Raw genomic sequence first — 20,661 nt, 5'->3', positions numbered from 1 at the left:
CTGCTATCCCTAGAGTCAGTCACCAGAGATTTAAAGTAGAGAGGGGATTCTCTGGAGACAAATCCCAATTGCACTTGACCTGGCTCTGGAAGGTTCTGTTTTTAAGCACTAAAAGGGGCCAAGGGATAATGAGAAACAGGCAGAAAGTGGAAAAGAGACCACAGGGCAATTCCTTACAGGAGAATGAGGGAGATGCAGGGTTTCTAAGCCACAGGAGTACGGGGACCAAAGGAAAGGAAATTTGGACAAAACCAAAACAGTCTCTCTCCACTGACCTGCAGTGGGTGATACAGACAGGAGGGAAAACAGAGGGTCCCACACTGGTGTCTTTGGATGTGGCAAGACACTGATATTGGAAAACAGAGACTGGGAGAAAAGGCAAGGCTTGGAGAGTCTTTCAGTATGACAGAGAATAAAGGGACCAGAAGTAAGGGGAGGACTCCAAGGAGCCTCCAAGTTAAAGAGGACAGTTAACAGGAGAGGTAGATGCACCTTGCACTTACACCAGAGCCACGAAGGGCAACCTTGCTGTGTCCCCAGATCAGACAGCGTCCCCGCCACTACCTCATTGAGATCCATCCCCAAGCTAGGAGGCCTCATGTCTCTCCCCCCCGCCCTTGACAGTCATCATGCACCCACCTGTCTGTCCTCTTTCTAGCAAGGGGCCTCAGCCTCTCAGGTGAAGTCCAGGATCCCTGTGCACACCTGTGCGCTGTCCGATGCTGCCACCTGGTGGCCATACTCTGACAGCCTGAGTCCTTCCATGAATAATATCACCTGGCCTGCTCATCCCATTAAGGGCTACCAACTTTTTGGTCACAGTGGTCAAATCCTTAGCCTCGATTTTTATTTTTTCAGAAAGGAACTGTAAAAGTGTCCACCCCACTGACAAAGTTGCAAAATAGAGGGGACATCAATATCCCAGTACTGTGGGGAACGCTGTGCCAAAGTGTTTGCTCCCCAGCTTAGGGTCTTTTCCTCACCTCAGTACAAAGCTCAAAGGAATGGAACCTTTTATGTGACACACACCACATTTTCCTTCTTGTGCCCTGGCCTGCCTTTCCCACAGTCTCTGCCTCCCGCCCTGTGCCTGCCTCCCTTGTATCTGGGCAAAGACAGCACCCTTCAGTGTTGAGAGGACCTCTCCAATTTTATTAATTGATTTTGACTTTTTGAGACTTGGTTTCCCTGAATAGCCTTGGTTGTCCTAGAACTCACTCTGTAGACCAGGCTGGCATTGAGCTCAAAGATCTACCTCCTTCTGCCTCACAAATTCTGGGATTAAAGTTGTGTATCACCACTTGGCTTGAATTTTAAATTTTTATTTTAATTATTTTAAAAATGTATTTATTTATTTTATGGGAGTGCACTGTCGCTGTCTTCAGACAAACTAGAAGTGAGCATAGGATCCCCATACAGATGGTTGTGAGCCACCATGTGTTTGTTGAGAATTGAACTGAGGACTTCTGGAAGAACAGTCAGTGCTCTTAACGGCTGATCCATTGCTCCAGTCCTTAAATATTTATTTTAAATGGTATTTTATATCAGATGGTGGAGGCATACATGTTTAATCCCAGTACTATGGGTTCAAAGGGACAAAGATCTCTTTTGTTGAAGATCTCTTAAGCCAGGGCTATACCGAGAAACCCTGTCTTGAAAAACTAAAACAATAACAAAAAATATTTTAATTACATTTATTCATTCTCTCTCTCTCTCTCTCTCTCTCTCTCTCTCTCTCTGTGTGTGTGTGTATGTGCATGTGTGTGTGTGTTTGTGTGTGTATGTGCATGTGTGTGTGCATGTGTGTGTGTGTGTGTGTGTGTGTTTGTGTGTGTGTTTGCAGGCCAGTGCATGGCATTGGCTTTCTCCTTCCACTGGGTGGGTCTCAGAGATCAAATTTAGGTTTTCAAAGCTGGGTGTGGGGGCACATGCCTTTAATCATTGTATTCAGGAGTCAGAGGCAGGTGGATCTCTGTGAGTGGAAGGATAGCCTGGTCTATGTCGTGAGTTTCAGCATAGACTAGACTATGTAGAGGGACCCTGTCTCAAAAGACAAAATCAGAAAAGGAAACAAAACAAAATTCAGGTTTCCCGGTTTGGTGGTACACACCAAATCACCTGGCTGGCCTTACAAGTTTGTTTTGGATTGGTTTTGTATAAGGTTATATATTTAATGTGTATGAGTATTTATTGCATAGAAGTATGGACACCTTATGTCTGCTTGATGCCCTCAGAGTTCAGAAGAGGGTATCATCTAGAACTAGAGTGTCAGATGATTATGCAACATCTAGTATGTAGATGCTGGGAACCAAATACAGGTCCAAGGACAGGTGCTCTTAACCTCTGAGTCATTCCCCCAACCCCTATCCCCAACCCCACGGACTGTTTCCCCTCCCCAGACCTATAGTGTTTCTGTGTGTAGTCTTGGCTGTTTTGGAACTTGCTCTGAGACCAGGCTAGCCTCAGAGATCTACCTGTTTCTATGTCCTGAGTGCTGGGAGTTAAAGGATTGTGCTAACACCACCTGGCTTTTTTTTTTTTAATTTATCCCAGGCTGCTCCCTATCTCGTTGATTATATCATACTACTTTTGAAATCATAGAGCTGTGTCTTCTCCGTCATGGGATTAAAGGTTGTGTCACCACGCCCTGCTCTAACCACTGTTTAATCACAGTCCAAAAGACCGACTTCCAGAGTGTTCTGCCACATCCAACTGGCTGGTAAACCAATCTCTTCTAACCTTCCCATTCCTACTTCCTCAACTCAAGCAAGGCCAGCTTCTCTACTTCTTTTCCCTGAGCTCTGGCTAGACTCTGAGCCCTTGTCCAGCCCAACTACAGTGTGTTAACTCCGCCCCTATCCTGAGGCTGGGCCCCATAGGTGGAGAGAAGTTGGTAAGATCTTGCCCTGTTCCTGGGTCCTTTCACACTTAAGCTCATTGGCCCTCTTACCAGGATGCAGGAAGCCTGGGTCCTGGACGCACTCACCGTGATCTTTGGCCTGCTTTTCAGTCTGCAAGGAGTAAGCTCCAACAAGGTAAGAAAGACTTCTGAGTCTTTGGAGGACTCTGTGGGGAAGCGGCTTGCCTTGGAGCCCAGTCCCTGCATTAATTTGTCCAGGATTTCCTTAACCACAGGCATTGGTAACTTCCTTTCAGTTCTGTTTGGGGAAAGTGGAGGTAGGGACCTCAAACCGAGGCCCTGGGAAAACCTGGGCCTCTAGTCTTGGCAGGGCTGTGTTGTTAACTGGCCCCAACCACAGCCCTGAATAGGATCTTTGACCCCCGTTTTAGTCTTGGCATGTCTTATTAAGCTCTGAGTCAGGCTGAGAAACCTGAAGTCTTGCTTGTCTGGATTAGGTGTCTCTGCTTCCCTGTCCCTGCATGGCTGGTGACCTTGGGGTGTAGTTTATTGGTTCTCTCTGGGACTTATCTGTTTGTGTACCAGGGAAGTGGAGGTTCTCTTACTACTCTGATTAGTTTGAATTTGATCTCAGAGTCAACTTGGCTGCCTAGGCTGGGTGACTTCCTGCTGTGGTCCAGGGAGGCAGGATGGGAGCTCTCTTTCTCTTCAAACTCTTTTTTTTTCCCCCCTGAGCTGGGGACCGAACCAGGGCCTTGTGCTTGCTAGGCAAGCACTCTACCGCTGAGCTAAATCCCCAACCCTTCAAACTCTTTAAGTGTCCTAGTTTAGAAGGTTTTCCTGAGAAGGAGTCAGAAGAAGCCTTTTAAACCTAAAATCTTTTGGTTTGGTTTGCGTTTTGAGACATGGTTCCTCTAGCTCTGGCTATCCTAGAACTGTGTAATCCAGACTGGCCTCAACTCAGATTCTGCCTCCTGAGTACTGGGATTAAATTTACAATCTTTCTTGGCTGAGAATCTGCTGGGTGGAGTGGGGGAGGGTAAGTGAATTCCCAAGTCAGCTCCCCAGAACAGTGCTCATTGGCTGTTTGAAGCCCCTGATTCTCCATCCAAGGCCATGTATGAGTGAACCCAGATTCAAGACGCTTCCCATCTGGGACCTCTGCATCCTCTTTTGACCCCTCTCTGCAGATCCAAGTACAAGTGTTGTCAAAACACCAATCAGATCTGATAAATCCATGCTTACTAATATTCAGGCTCCCAACCATCCTGATCTGACCACATGGTTAAGGTGGGACAGGGAATAATCCAGATCCAGTTTATTAAACCTGTCATTTTTTTTTTTTACACAGTCTGTCACTATGTAGACTGTACTAACTGTGAATTCACCACAGATCTGCATTGGTATCTCAGCATTGGAATTAAAAGGAGTTAGATGCTGGGTCTACCATGCCTGCCTTAACTGCTGTTTAAATGTAGTTAGCAGAGGAGCCCAGTGGTGTTAGCAGCACACACCTTTATTCCCTGCACTGGGGAGGCCGAGGCAGGTGGATCTGACTCCTAGGTCAGCTTGGTCTACAGAGCCTGTTCCAGGACAGCCAGGGGTGCACAGAGAAACCTTGTCTTTACCAAGACAAGAGACTGATATTTGGAAGAGTGGAGAGAGAGAGGGAGAAGGTATAGGTGGGTGTGACTGAGTTCCTGGGCCCTTGTGTCTTCAGCTTACTGTACCCATCCTAAGCAAAGAACAGAGGGATTGTGAGCATGGAGACGAGATGACCCAGCTGTGACTGTCACAAGTCCTTGTGTCCTAGCAACAGAAAGGCTATTGTAGCCATCTTTAACTAAATCCAAGCTGCCTTCCTAGTCTTCACTGGTTGAGCCTGGGTCTACTTCTGGCTGCTCTAGAAGCTGGAAGTTCTCAGATTGGAGGCATACACCACCACACATGGCGATGGTTTGAGGTGAAGTAGCCAGAGAGGGCAATGCCTTGATACCAGGAGGAAGAGAGTTCTAATTAAGAGCTTACACAGTACTGCTAATGACAGCATGGGATTCTGTATGGAGACCCTGAGCGTCTCAAAATACTGAAGGATACAGGGTTTCCCACGGGGACCTGAGGATGAATAGGACCTGAGTATGTTTACTGAACTCCCAGAGTTGTCTTTACCAATGACACTGGATCATGGGTGTAGGCGCAGCGGGGGGCTTAGGTTGCTTTCTGGGGGTCTGTGAATCTAAGGATCCACTAAAGAAGGCTTCCTAGGCCAATCTCCAGTTGTTTGTGTGGGAGGGAGCCAGAGGTAGTAGTGCCCATCTTTAATCCAAAAGTCTGGAGGCAGAGACAGGTAGATCTCCGAAATCCAGACTAGCCAGGGTAATCCAGTGAGACTCTTGCCTGTCTCAATACAAATTGTTGAAGGGGCTTGCTTGGTAAGTCAGTCCTTTAAGTCCAGCAATTTGGGAGGCAGAGGTAGGCTTCGGTTGTTGACCCTGGACATGGTGGTTGGAGGGAGGGAGAATCTGAAACCCACTGTCTGGAACTATGTCTAGGTTTAGTGCTTTTTGAGACAGAGTTCCTTCTCCCCAATCTGGCCTCACATGGGCCATGTAGCCTTGAACTCCTGCCTTCTCTTGATTTCCTTGACAATGGACATGAACCCCTGGTTTACCCACACCTACCCAATTCATTGCACCGCTGGACAAGCATTCTAACACCCGAGACCCAACTCCCAGGCTTTGACCTCTGACCTCTGTGTTTTTCCTTCCACAGACTATATACAAATGTGAAGACATGTAAGTATGGGACTTAGTCAATGATTGTTAATAAAGAAAGGGGGGACAGATGTTTGCTCAGATTCTGCCCTGGTAATGGGGACAGACACCTAATTCATATCACCCTTGCTGAAACCATAGCCGTTCTCACCTTGTCCAACCTCGGGATCTGCAGGTCTGTAACTCCTGCTAATGCCCAACCTTCCATAGGTGGGAGTGGGGAGACAAATGATCAGTGTCGTACTCCTGCCTCCCCTGTAAGATCCTCAGCAGATCACTCTGCCTGAGGAAAAAGGGCCCCTTACTGCCATGGAGAACTCTGAACTCAGGTCTCAGGTCCACACCCCAATTCCTCCCAGTGAACCCTGGATGGATCTATACTGCACACCCACTAATGGTGGCTTGCACTTGAGGGCCTAGGTGTCTAGGGAAGCAGGGACCCTTTGCTTTGAGGCGCTTATTTCATCGGTATCTCCCCATTCCTGTTTGTCCTGACTAGACACTGCCCCAAAGGATTCAGATGTTGTGACAATGAATGCTGCCTAGAAAGAAAGATCTGGAATACTGACAATGAACCCTTCAGGTAACTCAGGGTCACAACTTCTGGGCATCATAGACTGAGGGCAGGATCTACCCGAAACAGGGCAGGTGTGGGGGACGGAGGAGGTAGAGCAAGGGGGCATGACCGAGGCACTTATGACAATACCATGCCCACCTCCCTAGGATCCTGTTCATCATCTTATTGGTCATGCTGCCCCTCTTGTGCATCTGTGGCCTAGTGAGGCGCTTCTGTCCCAAGTGCAGAGAACTACAGCATGAAGTGAGAACAGCAGATCATCAGAGTCCTCCAGATCCACCCTCCATTGCTCCCCTAGAGAGCATTTGGGTCACCTCCTTGGATCCCCCACCACCCTACAGTCAGGTGGGTCTTTCTGTCCCAATACGTAATGTGTTTCGTAGCCAGCTGTCCAACCTGCTGAAATAATAGTTTGGAGGCTGGGGGACTATGGACTGAGAAGCGCTTTGCCAATCATATTTGTCCTTTTTTACCCAAACTCTAAGCAAAGCAAATGTGCCTCTTCTCCTGCAGGTTGTTCAGAAGTCGACACCCACAGAACCACCTCCTCCCTACAGTCTCAGGCCTGAGGACTCCACTTGCCCAATGAGAGAGACTAGCCATGAAACCCTTTGAGCTGTCTCACACACAAACCTCTTGGAGCAAACCCAGGACACTGGAATGCTGCCTGCCTAACCCATCATGCCTTTTGTTCTTTGATTTAATTTATTATTTTTATATTCAGTTGTCCCCTTCCCTTCTGTCATGAGAGCTGAGCTGGATCCATAATCTCTGTCCCACACTACAGGCAAGAACTGGGGAAGCCTATAGTGGATATAGAAAGATCATTGGTAGTGGTCTGCCAATCTAGACTGGACAGCTCACTCTGCCATCCTCCAGAAGTGAGTCTGTTTTTAAAGACATTGAAGACTGAACTGGTCAGACTCTCTGAGACTTCTTCCAACCATACCTATGCTGAGAGGATCTCACTGCACCTCTATAGCAATGCAAAAACCACAGGTGCCAAGGTTCTGTCTGGCTGCTAAGTGCTGATGGGGACCAGTTCAGAGGCTAAGGGGACACTTCAGCTTCTTCCAATGGTGACTGACTGCCCTGAGCACCTGCTGGGAGGATTGAGAATCCAAGATGTGAAGGAAAGCTTAGACCTTGTGTTTCCTGGGATCTTGGGGGCACTAAGGAAATGAACTGGGAAGACCCCACAATCCTACTCTATTCCTGTGACCTGCTTTCCTAGGAGACCAGAACTTGATTAATCATGGGACTCTTAAAGAGTTACAAGCCAGAAAACAGCCTTCTAGAAGAAAGTAAGCTGGGGAGAAAGCCTGGCGAACCATGCATGAATAGATGTGTGGAGTGAGGACTAGGGAACACTTCCCTCCCTTTCCTCTCCTGGAATCCCAGCAGGTATTATTAACCACCGAGTCATCTCTCTTGTCCCCTGAGTGATCTATTCCCACTCAGTCACTACTGTTGGTAAGAGTAAAAGGATGTCAGGTTTTCAGAGCTGACCTTGCACTGTCAGTTCCACCAATATTTATGAAGCCACTAATCTACTATACCTGTTCTGGGTACCAGGATGAAATCGCGTGCAGGGCCACTGCCAAGGATACAACTACAGAGAGGCCCACACAGCAAAGCTCACAAGGATGCAGACTCCCATCTACTGCTGCAGTGGACATACATGGTGGGGTGTGAAATGATGATCCACATCCACTGACCTGTGGGAGCTTCTTCTGTGAGATACACCCACACTGAACCCACATCCCTAAGGATGAAGGATCTGTCCTGCCACCCTGCACTGTGTCTGTCTTATGGGGAGAAAAGACGAGTTTTGTAAAATAAACTTACTTGTTACATTTTTATAAATGTGTATACGTGTGTGTGTGTGTGTGTTTCAGCATGTGTATTAAGATCTACAAGAACCATGTGCCGTTGTATACTTTCAAGTTGAAGCAGGAGGGTTACCCATCTGAGTCTAGCCTGAGTTGCTAGAGTTAAAGTTATGGTGGGGAATTAGACTAAGAGGTTAGCTCAGTGGTAGAGAACTTGCCTCACCTCTGCCTCCCTAGTGCTAAGATTAAGGCTCTGCACCACCACTGTCCACTGCAAGATTCTATTTTTCATCTACATTAGTGTTTTGTGTGCATGTGTGTGTGTGCATTGTGGGTGCTGGGAGTTGATCATGGGACTTATGCAAGAGTGGTCAATGTTTCAGAGGTTAAACCATCTCGCTACACAAACTCGTTATTTTTTAAGCTTTATCATTGCATGCGGTTTTATTTCCCACAATGAACAAGTTTTCCTTTGGTCACTTTGGTGGATGTGTTCACAGAATTTGTTTATAGGCAGATGTAGCTCATGAAGGGCTGGGGATACAGCTCAGTGGTAGAGTGTCTAACACGTCCAAAGCTCTGGCTTCAAACACCAGCACTGGGAAAACCATACTATGTGAAATTGCACCAATGAATATTGGTATAATTTTCAACCCTGCCGTGAAGACAGGGAAGACTGACAGGTGGCACACGTGGCATGTATAGCATCCTCATGAATATGGGAGCAGTGTCTATGGAAAGGCCCGGATATCTGTAGACAACAGGAAATCATTGTTACCTGTGTTCTCAGCATCTGAGACTCAAGGGCTGTGGGTATAGAGTGGAGGAGACACTGAGCTGCAGCCTGGTTAGCCATGAGCTGGATGAGCAGTTTGCCAATGGCCGAGAAGTCATTCTTTTTTTTTTTTTTTTTTTTTTTTTTTTTTTTTATTAACTTGAGTATTTCTTATATACATTTCGAGTGTTATTCCCTTTCCCGGTTTCCGGGCAAACATCCCCCTCCCCCCTCCCCTTCCTTATGGGTGTTCCCCTCCCAACCCTCCCCCCATTGCCGCCCTCCCCCCATAGACTAGTTCACTGGGGGTTCAGTCTTAGCAGGACCCAGGGCTTCCCCTTCCACTGGTGCTCTTACTAGGATATTCATTGCTATCTATGGGGACAGAGTCCAGGGTCAGTCCATGTATAGTCTTTAGGTAGTGGCTTAGTCCCTGGAAGCTCTGGTTGCTTGGCATTGTTGTACTTTTGGGGTCTCGAGCCCCTTCAAGCTCTTCCAGTTCTTTCTCTGATTCCTTCAATAGGGGACCTATTCTCAGTTCAGTGGTTTGCTGCTGGCATTCGCCTCTATATTTGCTGTATTCTGGCTGTGTCTCTCAGGAGCGATCTACATCCGGCTCCTGTCGGTCTGCACTTCTTTGCTTCATCCATCTTGTCTAATTGGGTGGCTGTATATGTATGGGCCACATGTGGGGCAGGCTCTGAATGGGTGTTCCTTCAGTCTCTGTTTTAATCTTTGCCTCTCCCTTCCCTGCCAAGGGTATTCTTTTTCCTCATTTAAAGAAGGAGTGAAGCATTCACATTTTGATCATCCGTCTTGAGTTTCGTTTGTTCTAGGGATCTAGGGTAATTCAAGCATTTGGGCTAATAGCCACTTATCAGTGAGTGCATACCATGTATGTCTTTCTGTGATTGGGTTAGCTCACTCAGGATGATATTTTCCAGTTCCAACCATTTGCCTACGAATTTCATAAACTCGTTGTTTTTGATAGCTGAGTAATATTCCATTGTGTAGATGTACCACATTTTCTGTATCCATTCCTCTGTTGAAGGGCATCTGGGTTCTTTCCAGTTTCTGGCTATTATAAATAAGGCTGCGATGAACATAGTGGAGCACGTGTCTCTTTTATATGTTGAGGCATCTTTTGGGTATATGCCCAAGAGAGGTATAGCTGGATCCTCAGGCCGTTTAATGTCCAATTTTCTGAGGAACCTCCAGACTGATTTCCAGAATGGTTTTACCAGTCTGCAATCCCACCAACAATGGAGGAGTGTTCCTCTTTCTCCACATCCTCGCCAGCATCTGCTGTCACCTGAGTTTTTGATCTTAGCCAATCGCACTGGTGTGAGGTGAAATCTCAGGGTTGTTTTGATTTGCATTTCCCTTATGACTAAAGATGTTGAACATTTCTTTAGGTGTTTCTCAGCCATTCGGCATTCCTCAGCTGTGAATTCTTTGTTTAGCTCTGAACCCCATTTTTTAATAGGGTTATTTGTTTCCCTGCGGTCTAACTTCTTGAGTTCTTTGTATATTTTGGATATAAGGCCTCTATCTGTTGTAGGATTGGTAAAGATCTTTTCCCAATCTGTTGGTTGCCGTTTTGTCCTAACCACAGTGTCCTTTGCCTTACAGAAGCTTTGCAGTTTTATGAGATCCCATTTGTCGATTCTTGATCTTAGAGCATAAGCCATTGGTGTTTTGTTCAGGAAATTTTTTCCAGTGCCCATGTGTTCCAGATGCTTCCCTAGTTTTTCTTCTATTAGTTTGAGTGTGTCTGGTTTGATGTGGAGGTCCTTGATCCACTTGGACTTAAGCTTTGTACAGGGTGATAAGCATGGATCGATCTGCATTCTTCTACATGTTGCCCTCCAGTTGAACCAGCACCATTTGCTGAAAATGCTATCTTTTTTCCATTGGATGGTTTTGGCTCCTTTGTCAAAAATCAAGTGACCATAGGTGTGTGGGTTCATTTCTGGGTCTTCAATTCTATTCCATTGGTCTATCTGTCTGTCTCTGTACCAATACCATGCAGTTTTTATCACTATTGCTCTGTAATACTGCTTGAGTTCAGGGATAGTGATTCCCCCTGAAGTCCTTTCATTGTTGAGGATAGCTTTAGCTATCCTGGGTTTTTTGTTATTCCAGATGAATTTGCAAATTGTTCTGTCTAACTCTTTGAAGAATTGGATTGGTATTTTGATGGGGATTGCATTGAATCTGTAGATTGCTTTTGGTAAAATGGCCATTTTTACTATATTAATCCTGCCAATCCATGAGCATGGGAGATCTTTCCATCTTCTGAGGTCTTCTTCAATTTCTTTCCTCAGTGTCTTGAAGTTCTTATTGTACAGATCTTTTACTTGCTTGGTTAAAGTCACACCGAGGTACTTTATATTATTTGGGTCTATTATGAAGGGTGTCGTTTCCCTAATTTCTTTCTCGGCTTGTTTCTCTTTTGTATAGAGGAAGGCAACTGATTTATTTGAGTTAATTTTATACCCAGCCACTTTGCTGAAGTTGTTTATCAGCTTTAGTAGTTCTCTGGCGGAACTTTTGGGATCACTTAAATATACTATCATGTCATCTGCAAATAGTGATATTTTGACCTCTTCTTTTCCGATCTGTATCCCTTTGATCTCCTTTTGTTGTCTGATTGCTCTGGCTAGAACTTCAAGAACTATATTGAATAAGTAGGGAGAGAGTGGGCAGCCTTGTCTAGTCCCTGATTTTAGTGGGATTGCTTCAAGTTTCTCTCCATTTAGTTTAATGTTAGCAACTGGTTTGCTGTATATGGCTTTTACTATGTTTAGGTATGGGCCTTGAATTCCTATTCTTTCCAGGACTTTTATCATGAAGGGGTGTTGAATTTTGTCAAATGCTTTCTCAGCATCTAATGAAATGATCATGTGGTTCTGTTCTTTCAGTTTGTTTATATAATGGATCACGTTGATGGTTTTCCGTATATTAAACCATCCCTGCATGCCTGGGATGAAGCCTACTTGATCATGGTGGATGATTGTTTTGATGTGCTCTTGAATTCGGTTTGCCAGAATTTTATTGAGTATTTTTGCATCGATATTCATAAGGGAAATTGGTCTGAAGTTCTCTTTCTTTGTTGTGTCTTTGTGTGGTTTAGGTATAAGAGTAATTGTGGCTTCGTAGAAGGAATTCGGTAGGGCTCCATCTGTTTCAATTTTGTGGAATAGTTTGGATAATATTGGTATGAGGTCTTCTATGAAGGTTTGATAGAATTCTGCACTAAACCCGTCTGGACCTGGGCTCTTTTTGGTTGGGAGACCTTTAATGACTGCTTCTATTTCCTTAGGAGTTATGGGGTTGTTTAACTGGTTTATCTGTTCCTGATTTAACTTCGATACCTGGTATCTGTCTAGGAAATTGTCCATTTCCTGAAGATTTTCAAATTTTGTTGAATATAGGTTTTTATAGTAAGATCTGATGATTTTTTGAATTTCCTCCGAATCTGTAGTTATGTCTCCCTTTTCATTTCTGATTTTGTTAATTTGGACGCACTCTCTGTGTCCTCTCGTTAGTCTGGCTAAGGGTTTATCTATCTTGTTGATTTTCTCAAAGAACCAACTTTTGGTTCTGTTGATTCTTTCTATGGTCCTTTTTGTTTCTACTTGGTTGATTTCAGCTCTGAGTTTGATTATTTCCTGCCTTCTACTCCTCCTGGGTGTATTTGCTTCTTTTTGTTCTAGAGCTTTTAGGTGTGCTGTCAAGCTGCTGACATATGCTCTTTCCTGTTTCTTTCTGCAGGCACTCAGCGCTATGAGTTTCCTCTTAGCACAGCTTTCATTGTGTCCCATAAGTTTGAGTATGTTGTATCTTCATTTTCATTAAATTCTAAAAAGTTTTTAATTTCTTTCTTTATTTCTTCCTTGACCAGGTTATCATTGAGTAGAGCATTGTTCAATTTCCACGTATATGTGGGCATTCTTCCCTTATTGTTATTGAAGACCAGTTTTAGGCCGTGGTGGTCCGATAGCACGCATGGGATTATTTCTATCTTTCTGTACCTGTTGAGGCCTGTTTTTTGACCAATTATATGGTCAATTTTGGAGAAAGTACCATGAGGAGCTGAGAAGAAGGTATATCCTTTTGCTTTAGGATAGAATGTTCTATAAATATCCGTTAAGTCCATTTGGCTCATGACTTCTCTTAGTCTGTCTACATCACTGTTTAATTTCTGTTTCCATGATCTGTCCATTGATGAGAGTGGGGTGTTGAAATCTCCCACTATTATTGTGTGAGGTGCAATGTGTGTTTTGAGCTTTAGTAAGGTTTCTTTACGTATGTAGGTGCCCTTGTATTTGGGGCATAGATATTTAGGATTGAGAGTTCATCTTGGTGGATTTTTCCTTTGATGAATATGAAGTGTCCTTCCTTATCTTTTTTGATGACTTTTAGTTGGAAATTGATTTTATTTGATATTAGAATGGCTACTCCAGCTTGCTTCTTCTGACCATTTGCTTGGAAAGTTGTTTTCCAGCCTTTCACTCTGAGGTAGTGTCTGTCTTTGTCTCTGAGGTGTGTTTCCTGTAGGCAGCAGAATGCAGGGTCCTCGTTGCGTATCCAGTTTGTTAATCTATGTCTTTTTATTGGGGAGTTGAGGCCATTGATATTGAGAGATATTAAGGAATAGTGATTATTGCTTCCCGTTATATTCATATTTGGATGTGAGGTTATGTTTGTGTGCTTTCATTCTCTTTTTTGTTGCCAAGACGATTAGTTTCTTGCTTCTTCTAGGGTATAGCTTGCCTCCTTATTTTGGGCTTTACCATTTATTATCCTTTGTAGTGCTGGATTTGTAGAAAGATATTGTGTAAATTTGGTTTTGTCATGGAATATCTTGGTTTCTCCATCAATGTTAATTGAGAGTTTTGCTGGATACAGTAACCTGGGCTGGCATTTGTGTTCTCTTAGGGTCTGTATGACATCAGTCCAGGATCTTCTGGCCTTCATAGTTTCTGGCGAGAAGTCTGGTGTGATTCTGATAGGTCTCCCTTTATATGTTACTTGACCTTTTTCCCTTACTGCTTTTAATATTCTTTCTTTATTTTGTGCGTTTGGTGTTTTGACAATTATGTGACAGGAGGTGTTTCTTTTCTGGTCCAATCTATTTGGAGTTCTGTAGGCTTCTTGTATGTCTATGGGTATCTCTTTTTTTAGGTTAGGGAAGTTTTCTTCTATGATTTTGTTGAAGATATTTACTGGTCCTTTGAGCTGGGAGTCTTCACTCTCTTCTATACCTATTATCCTTAGGTTTCATCTTCTCATTGAGTCCTGGATTTCCTGTATGTTTTGGACCAGTAGCTTTTTCCGCTTTACATTATCTTTGACAGTTGAGTCAATGATTTCTATGGAATCTTCTGCTCCTGAGATTCTCTCTTCCATCTCTTGTATTCTGTTGGTGAAGCTTGTATCTACAGCTCCTTGTCTCTTCTTTTGGTTTTCTATATCCAGGGTTGTTTCCATGTGTTCTTTCTTGATTGCTTCTATTTCCATTTTTAATTCCTTCAACTGTTTGATTGTGTTTTCCTGGAATTCTTTCAGGGATTTTTGCGATTCCTCTCTGTAGGCTTTTACTTGTTTATTAATGTTTTCCTGTGCTTCCCTAAGTGTGTTCATGTCTTTCTTGAAGTCCTCCAGCATCATGATCAAATATGATTTTGAAACTAGATCTTGCTTTTCTGGTGTGTTTGGATATTCCATGTTTGTTTTGGTGGGAGAATTGGGCTCCGATGATGGCATGTAGTCTTGGTTTCTGTTGCTTGGGTTCCTGCGCTTGCCTCTCGCCATCAGATTATCTCTAGTGTTACTTTGTTCTGCTATTTCTGACAGTGGCTAGACTGTCCTATAAGCCTGTGTGTCAGGAGTGCTGTAGACCTGTTTTCCTCTCTTTCAGTCAGTTATGGGGACAGAGTGTTCTGCTTTCCGGCGTGTAGTTTTTCCTCTCTACAGGTCTTCAGCTGTTCCTGTGGGCCTGTGTCTTGAGTTCACCAGGCAGCTTTCTTGCAGCAGAAAATTTGGTCTTACCTGTGGTCCCGAGGCTCAGGTTTGCTCGTGGGGTGCTGCCCAGGGGCTCTCTGCAGCGGCAGCAACCAGGAAGACCTGTGCCGCCCCTTCCGGGAGCTTCAGTGCACCAGGGTTCCAGATGGTCTTTGGCTTTTTCCTCTGGCGTCCGAGATGTGTGTGCAGGGAGCAGTCTCTTCTGGTTTCCCAGGCTTGTCTGCCTCTCTGAAGGTTTAGCTCTCCCTCCCACGGGATTTGGGTGCAGAGAACTGTTTATCCGGTCTGTTTCCTTCAGGGTCCGGCGGTGTCTCTGGCAGGGGTCCTGCCGCTCCCCCATGGGAGCCCAGAGGCCTTATACAGTTTCCTCTTGGGCCAGGGATGTGGGCAGGGGTGAGCAGTGTTGGTGGTCTCTTCCGCTCTGCAGCCTCAGGAGTGCCCACCTGACCAGGCGGTTGGGTCTCTCTCTCACCGGGTCTCGAGAAGTCATTCTTTATGGAGATTGAGCCACTCAAACTTATGAATGAATGATGAAAGTCAGTGTGTGAATGAAGGAGGAAATGTGCGTGTGCGTGTGTGTGTGTGTATGTGTGTGTGTGTGTGTTAATGAGATCTACCTCTGAGTGTGCAGAAACTCAAGCCTGGTTGGTACCTAGGAGCAGTTCTCTAAGCTGGGAGTGGGGTCTCCTTAACAGGAGCCAGTAAGCTGCACCCCACCATAGCCTCTCCCTCAGCTCCTGCCTCCAGGTTCATACCCGGTTTGATTTCCTGTCCTGACTTCCTTCAGTGATAGACTATCAGATGGAGATGTAAATGAAATAAACTCTTTCATCCCATCTCATTATTGGTCATGGTGTTTCATCATAGTGACAGTACCCCTAACTAGGACATCCTCCTAACTCCCTGCCTCCTACTGTGAGCACCATCTGCTGCTCTGGTCCAGCTGTGTCCACCTCCAAACTGTCTGGTCTCCAAGACTTCCAGACCTCAACCTTCATGCCTCCCTAGTCACCTGGCTTACGTTGTTGTGACTACAACTGCCTTATGTCTAAAGTCTACCGCACTCTCCATCCATTCTGCTCATCTGGGAAGAATCCAGAATCTGGTTGAGTTGGTCTTTTGCCCACGAACCAGCACACTTGTGTGAGCAGACTCACTTCCAAATCCAGCCCACATCTCTCCTGAGGTCCCCCAGTCCTCCAACACATACTAGAGCTTCTCCAGGCAACTCATCCAGTCCTGCATTATCAGGCCTCTCAAAGACCAGCTTCAAGTTTGCCTAATAAAAAACATAGAAGCCACCTTGCCGTGATGTTGCATTCCCTTGGTCCCAGCAGTTAGGAGGCAGGGGGATGCTGTTCTGTGAGTTTGAGGTCAGCCTGGTCTACATGGTGAGTTCAAGGCCAGACAAGGCTATAAGTAGGGAAACAGACCCTGTCTCAAAAGAAAACAAAACAAACAAAGGACACTCTCACCAAGGCCATCTAATTTCTGTTCCAGTCTGCACAGATAGCACACACAGATGTGCTGCCCTTTAACCCAGTGAGCCCTGGGTGGCCCCTCCCATTCCCAACTCCCTCCCAGGTCTCACTGCTGGGATTTCCCTGCCATTATAGAGGCTCTGTCTGTTTATAACCTGCCCTACTTCCAACCTCTCTGAAAACCTCAGTCCCCTGTCCTGCTGACCCAACTCATCTCTCCATTTTTCTCCTCTTCTGTTCCCAGGACATCACCTCCATCCGGGTCATTTGACCTCACTTCTGCTGAAGCCAATGTGTGTTTCCTGATCTCACCTCTCATTAGCATCTGACCTACATGGCCAGTGATCCTGCTCCAACACTTTCCCCATTCCTGTCTGAGTCCACTCTGCCTAAGTTTCCCAAACAGCACTGGCTGCATCTTCTATTTCCTCTGTCACCTCTGAGTGACAGTAGATCTAAGTCTTTATCTTGGTACTAATGTGTGCTCAATCCCACTGTGCTTATCATACCTCCTGTGACTTTGTTACAGGACTAATATACATTGCCAGTGAGAAATCACTCCAAGGCCTTAGAGATAATAAGAGATTATAAAGGAAAACTGTTAGGCCAGGTGACTAGTTCTGACTGATACACAAAAGGAAACCAGCCCTGAACAGAAATTGTTGGGTAACAGCCTACAGTCATGAGGAATTGAGTCAGGCTATACAGGGTAATAGACCCTAGCCATAAATAATTCTTTGGACTGACTGGTCTGCTCCAGCTGTGGAAACAATATGCTGGGGGGTGGGAAATAACCCTCCCGGTTCCCAGTTGAACCATAAAGAGCGATGCAAATTCCTGGTAGTACCTATGTGTATCACATATCCCCTCCCCCAGCCCCTGTAGATAGGGTTTTTCTCTCTGTGTAGCCCTGGCAGTACAGGAACTGGTTCTGTAGACCTGGCTGACCTCAAAATCTAGAAATCACCTGCCTCTGCTTCCTAGGTGTTGGGATTAAAGGTTTGGGGACCAGGACTGCCTTTCTGTCCCTGGTTCCTCCCACTTCTTAATGTACTGATCCTTCATCCCAAGGAAGGCTGGAGCCCCTGCCTGTTGAGATGCAGCCTACCTGTTTCTCTGCCTCGTTTTCCTCACTGAAGTGGCCATGGGCTCATACGTTCACTCAGAGATTACACTTACGTTTGACACACCCACTCTTTGTCTTTATGGTTTCTAAGTTGCTGGGTGACTAGGTTACTACACAACGACCCTTGTGTGCTCCTCTAGTCAGATTCTACTTCTGTTTCCTAAGCAAGTTGAGTAGATCTTTTAATATCAGCTTCACAGACTCTGTTTAGTTTGTTGAACATGGGATCTTTATCTCTGGCCACACAGCACTGTCCCCTTGCAACCTGTGGAGAAACTCAAGGCCAAAAGTGAGCTCTGGCTCCTTCTTGACCTTCCTTGCTCAGTGAATCCTTCTGATAGCCCCTCACAGATTGAGAAACCATCAAAAAACCTATCTTTTCAGGTAAAAAACAAAGAAAACCAGAGGTGTTTTCTCTAGTTTCTCTTTCCTCCTCTGACCCTTTTTACTTGAACCTAAAGCAGACCCACATCTACCTCTCCCTGTCTCAGAGTCACAGTCCACAGCAGGCCGCTCCAGGCTCTGCTAAGGACTGTCTCCTGCCTGTGCTTAGGGCTCTAGAGACTTCTGCCTCTGGTGTACTCTCCATCCTGCCCCTGCACTTCATGCTATGCAGTACACTAAGGGTGACTTCCCCCTTTTAAATATTTGAGACAGGATCTCACTACTGGTAACCCACACAGACTGGCCTAGAACTCACTGTATAGCCCAGGAGGGCACTGAACTCGTAGAGACCCTCCACCTCAGCTTCCTGAGTGTTGGGACTACAAGCATGGCCCACCAAGCCTGGCTATCCACTCCCCATCCCCTTACACACTGCTGGGGATTGAGCCTCTGGCCTCAATGGTGCTAAGCAAGCATGACTTAGCTGATTCCTAGCCCAGGGCCATCCTTCTGTAGCATAGCTACAGTGCCTACTCCTCTGCTGAGCCCCACCCTCCACTTGGCACAGAGGACACTCCTCTGTCTGTAGCAAGAAGGACTTAAGAGGAGGACTCTCCCTTCCAGCCTCAGTCTTGCTCCTTTCTCGACTTAGGTGTCCCTGGTCATAGCCCGCCTCAGGGGACTTGAGGTTTGGATGAAACTTGAACTCACTCCTTGTCTCCACTGGACCTACACAGATGGCTTTTCTCCATCCTCAGGCTCCAGTGCTTCTTCTCTGAGAGACGTCTGTGATACTGCAGAGAAAGGAGTCCCAGCCCTGCCTGACATTGCCTTGCTTTGAGTCCTCCTGTGTGTTTATGAACAGTGTCTGCTCTCTCCACCCACTCCCTTTGTCCCCAGGCAGACCAGAGCCAATACTAGGCAGACACAGTCCTTGGTGGGTATCAACCTTGGAGATTGACCTATTGTGGAGGACAACAGTCATGGGCAGCTGAAAATGAAAGCCAGAAGCTTGTGGGGGAAATGGCTCTGGAGACACCTGGTACCATCTGTAACCTTGGGCCCGCCCCAGGGGAGAGGAGGTGATTGATGGAAGCAACATGGAAATAAAAGGAGGGTGGTGCGACCTTGTTCTTTACTAGAATCAGATGGGATTGGTCAGAACAAGAAGGGTCACAGTCTCCCTGCAGCAGGGGAGACTCAGTGCAGAGACACAAAGAGCTCGGAGGGTTTTACAGGGCAGAAAAGAAAGGGGATTTTGGGGTAGCCAATTTTCATCTGCAAATCTGTGTCCATCTACAGTCTCTGGATTGTAAAATGGTAGAGTAGGTCTTGATGTACTTCTCAGGATCCCCTCCCCCACTTCAGTGCCTCAGCTCTGATCTTATGTTGATATTCTTGTCCAGCAGGAGTTTGTATCCTTCATGCTGAGTCAGGGGTTTCTAGCTAGCCTGGGGCTCTTTTAGGTCATTCACCTTTCACTGCATGTACACATGCACTTTCTCTTTCTCCTCCTTCCTTCCTCCTTCCTTTCTTCATTCAGTTCTCAGTAAGCCCCTCCATACATATCAGGCACTTTGGGGAGCCGTGGTGGTTGGACGGTAGGAGGTACCTCAAGCAGACACCATTCCTGTCCCGTGAAAGACAACCCAAGAATGGAATCTGCTTCTAGTTCATGCAGAGCATTGGGACAAAAAGCACAAGCAGGTGACTCTAGAAAGCTCCACCCTGGGAGGGGGTGGGGCTGATACGGCTTAGATAAGGAGGCCAGGCAAGTTCTCTTTGAGGAAGTAACATTGAACTAATTGTGCAGGAGGAGCAGAAGAATGGGGCATGCACAGTGCAGGGGTCACAGGGCAGCATTTGCAAAGACCCCAAGGAGACTGGCCTTGTATCCTTATCAAAGGGTGTTCTTTCATAGTTCTGAGAGCCAGAGGTGTGGCATGAAGGTATTGGCCTGGTTGCTCCTTTCAGAGGCTCTGGGAGAATTCATGCCATATCCTGTCCTGGTTTCTGGGGGTAGCCAGCCGTCCTTGGTGTATCTGAGCTGGGAATTGTCCTCAAACCTCTACCTTTGACTTTGCAAAGTGTGTCTGATATTCTTCATGGACTGAGGTCTCAACTCAGCCTGATCCTTATGGTAATTACTTAAAAACGAGGACAGTGTTGTATGCCAATTTCCTTGAAGTTAAACCTTCTTTTGGAAACTGCTTAAGATAAAGAAATTTCAAGGCCCTGGGTTCGGTCCCCAGCTCCGAAAAAAAGAACCAAAAAAAAGATAAAGAAATTTCTCTACTGGGAACTAAACAACTCAAGGGCTTCAGGAAGTATCTGAAACTGACAAGATTCACTGGTCTCTTCCTCCTTAAGTATAAGTAAGCAGTAAGTACAATTGAAAGGTGCTTTCAGACCAGCAAAAAGAGGCTTAGTCCAGCAGCTGAGCTCCCTAACAGAGACACCCTTTAACATGTTGAGCTGCACACATTTTGTGTGCTGGGCTACAGGTTTCCAGCGTTGGTGAGCAGTTACAATGTTGGGGTGGACTTTTGGTTATGGTCTTTGAGCCATATCTGCTCCTTTAAATCAACCCTCACTCATACTTCTCTAAGTAACCACAATAAAACTAATTGGCTCCTCAAGTTCATTTTTGGTGGTATCCTTCTTTTGCTTCTCTATCTGAGAAAAGTAGATGTTTGTTCATGGATCCCCAAGAACAGTGTCACATAACAGATAACTTATCACAAATAAGGTCTCATCCCGAGCTTACAGCAAGTAATTTAGGGAGCTAAAGTAGTAAGAAAATGAGGCTGGAAGATGGCTCA

The 20,661-nt window shown here is 45.7% G+C and overlaps 1 protein-coding gene across 1 annotated transcript; it reads left to right on the top strand.

The window, feature by feature from the left end:
* Positions 1-2,745: 2,745 nt before the first annotated feature.
* LOC100364194 (transmembrane protein 92-like) lies at positions 2,746-8,077 on the top strand. Its single transcript, XM_063270007.1, has 5 exons — positions 2,746-3,035; positions 5,633-5,655; positions 6,134-6,217; positions 6,358-6,556; positions 6,725-8,077. Exons 1-5 carry the CDS (start codon positions 2,955-2,957, stop codon positions 6,824-6,826), a joined length of 489 nt encoding a protein of 162 aa, XP_063126077.1. The 5' UTR covers positions 2,746-2,954; the 3' UTR covers positions 6,827-8,077.
* Positions 8,078-20,661: the final 12,584 nt, after the last annotated feature.

Source organism: Rattus norvegicus, chromosome 10 (assembly GCF_036323735.1).
Source record: "Rattus norvegicus strain BN/NHsdMcwi chromosome 10, GRCr8, whole genome shotgun sequence".
NCBI classification, from domain to species: domain Eukaryota; kingdom Metazoa; phylum Chordata; class Mammalia; order Rodentia; family Muridae; genus Rattus; species Rattus norvegicus.
Note: the sequence above shows the minus strand (reverse complement) of the source record. Positions and strands in the feature narration are given on the sequence as shown.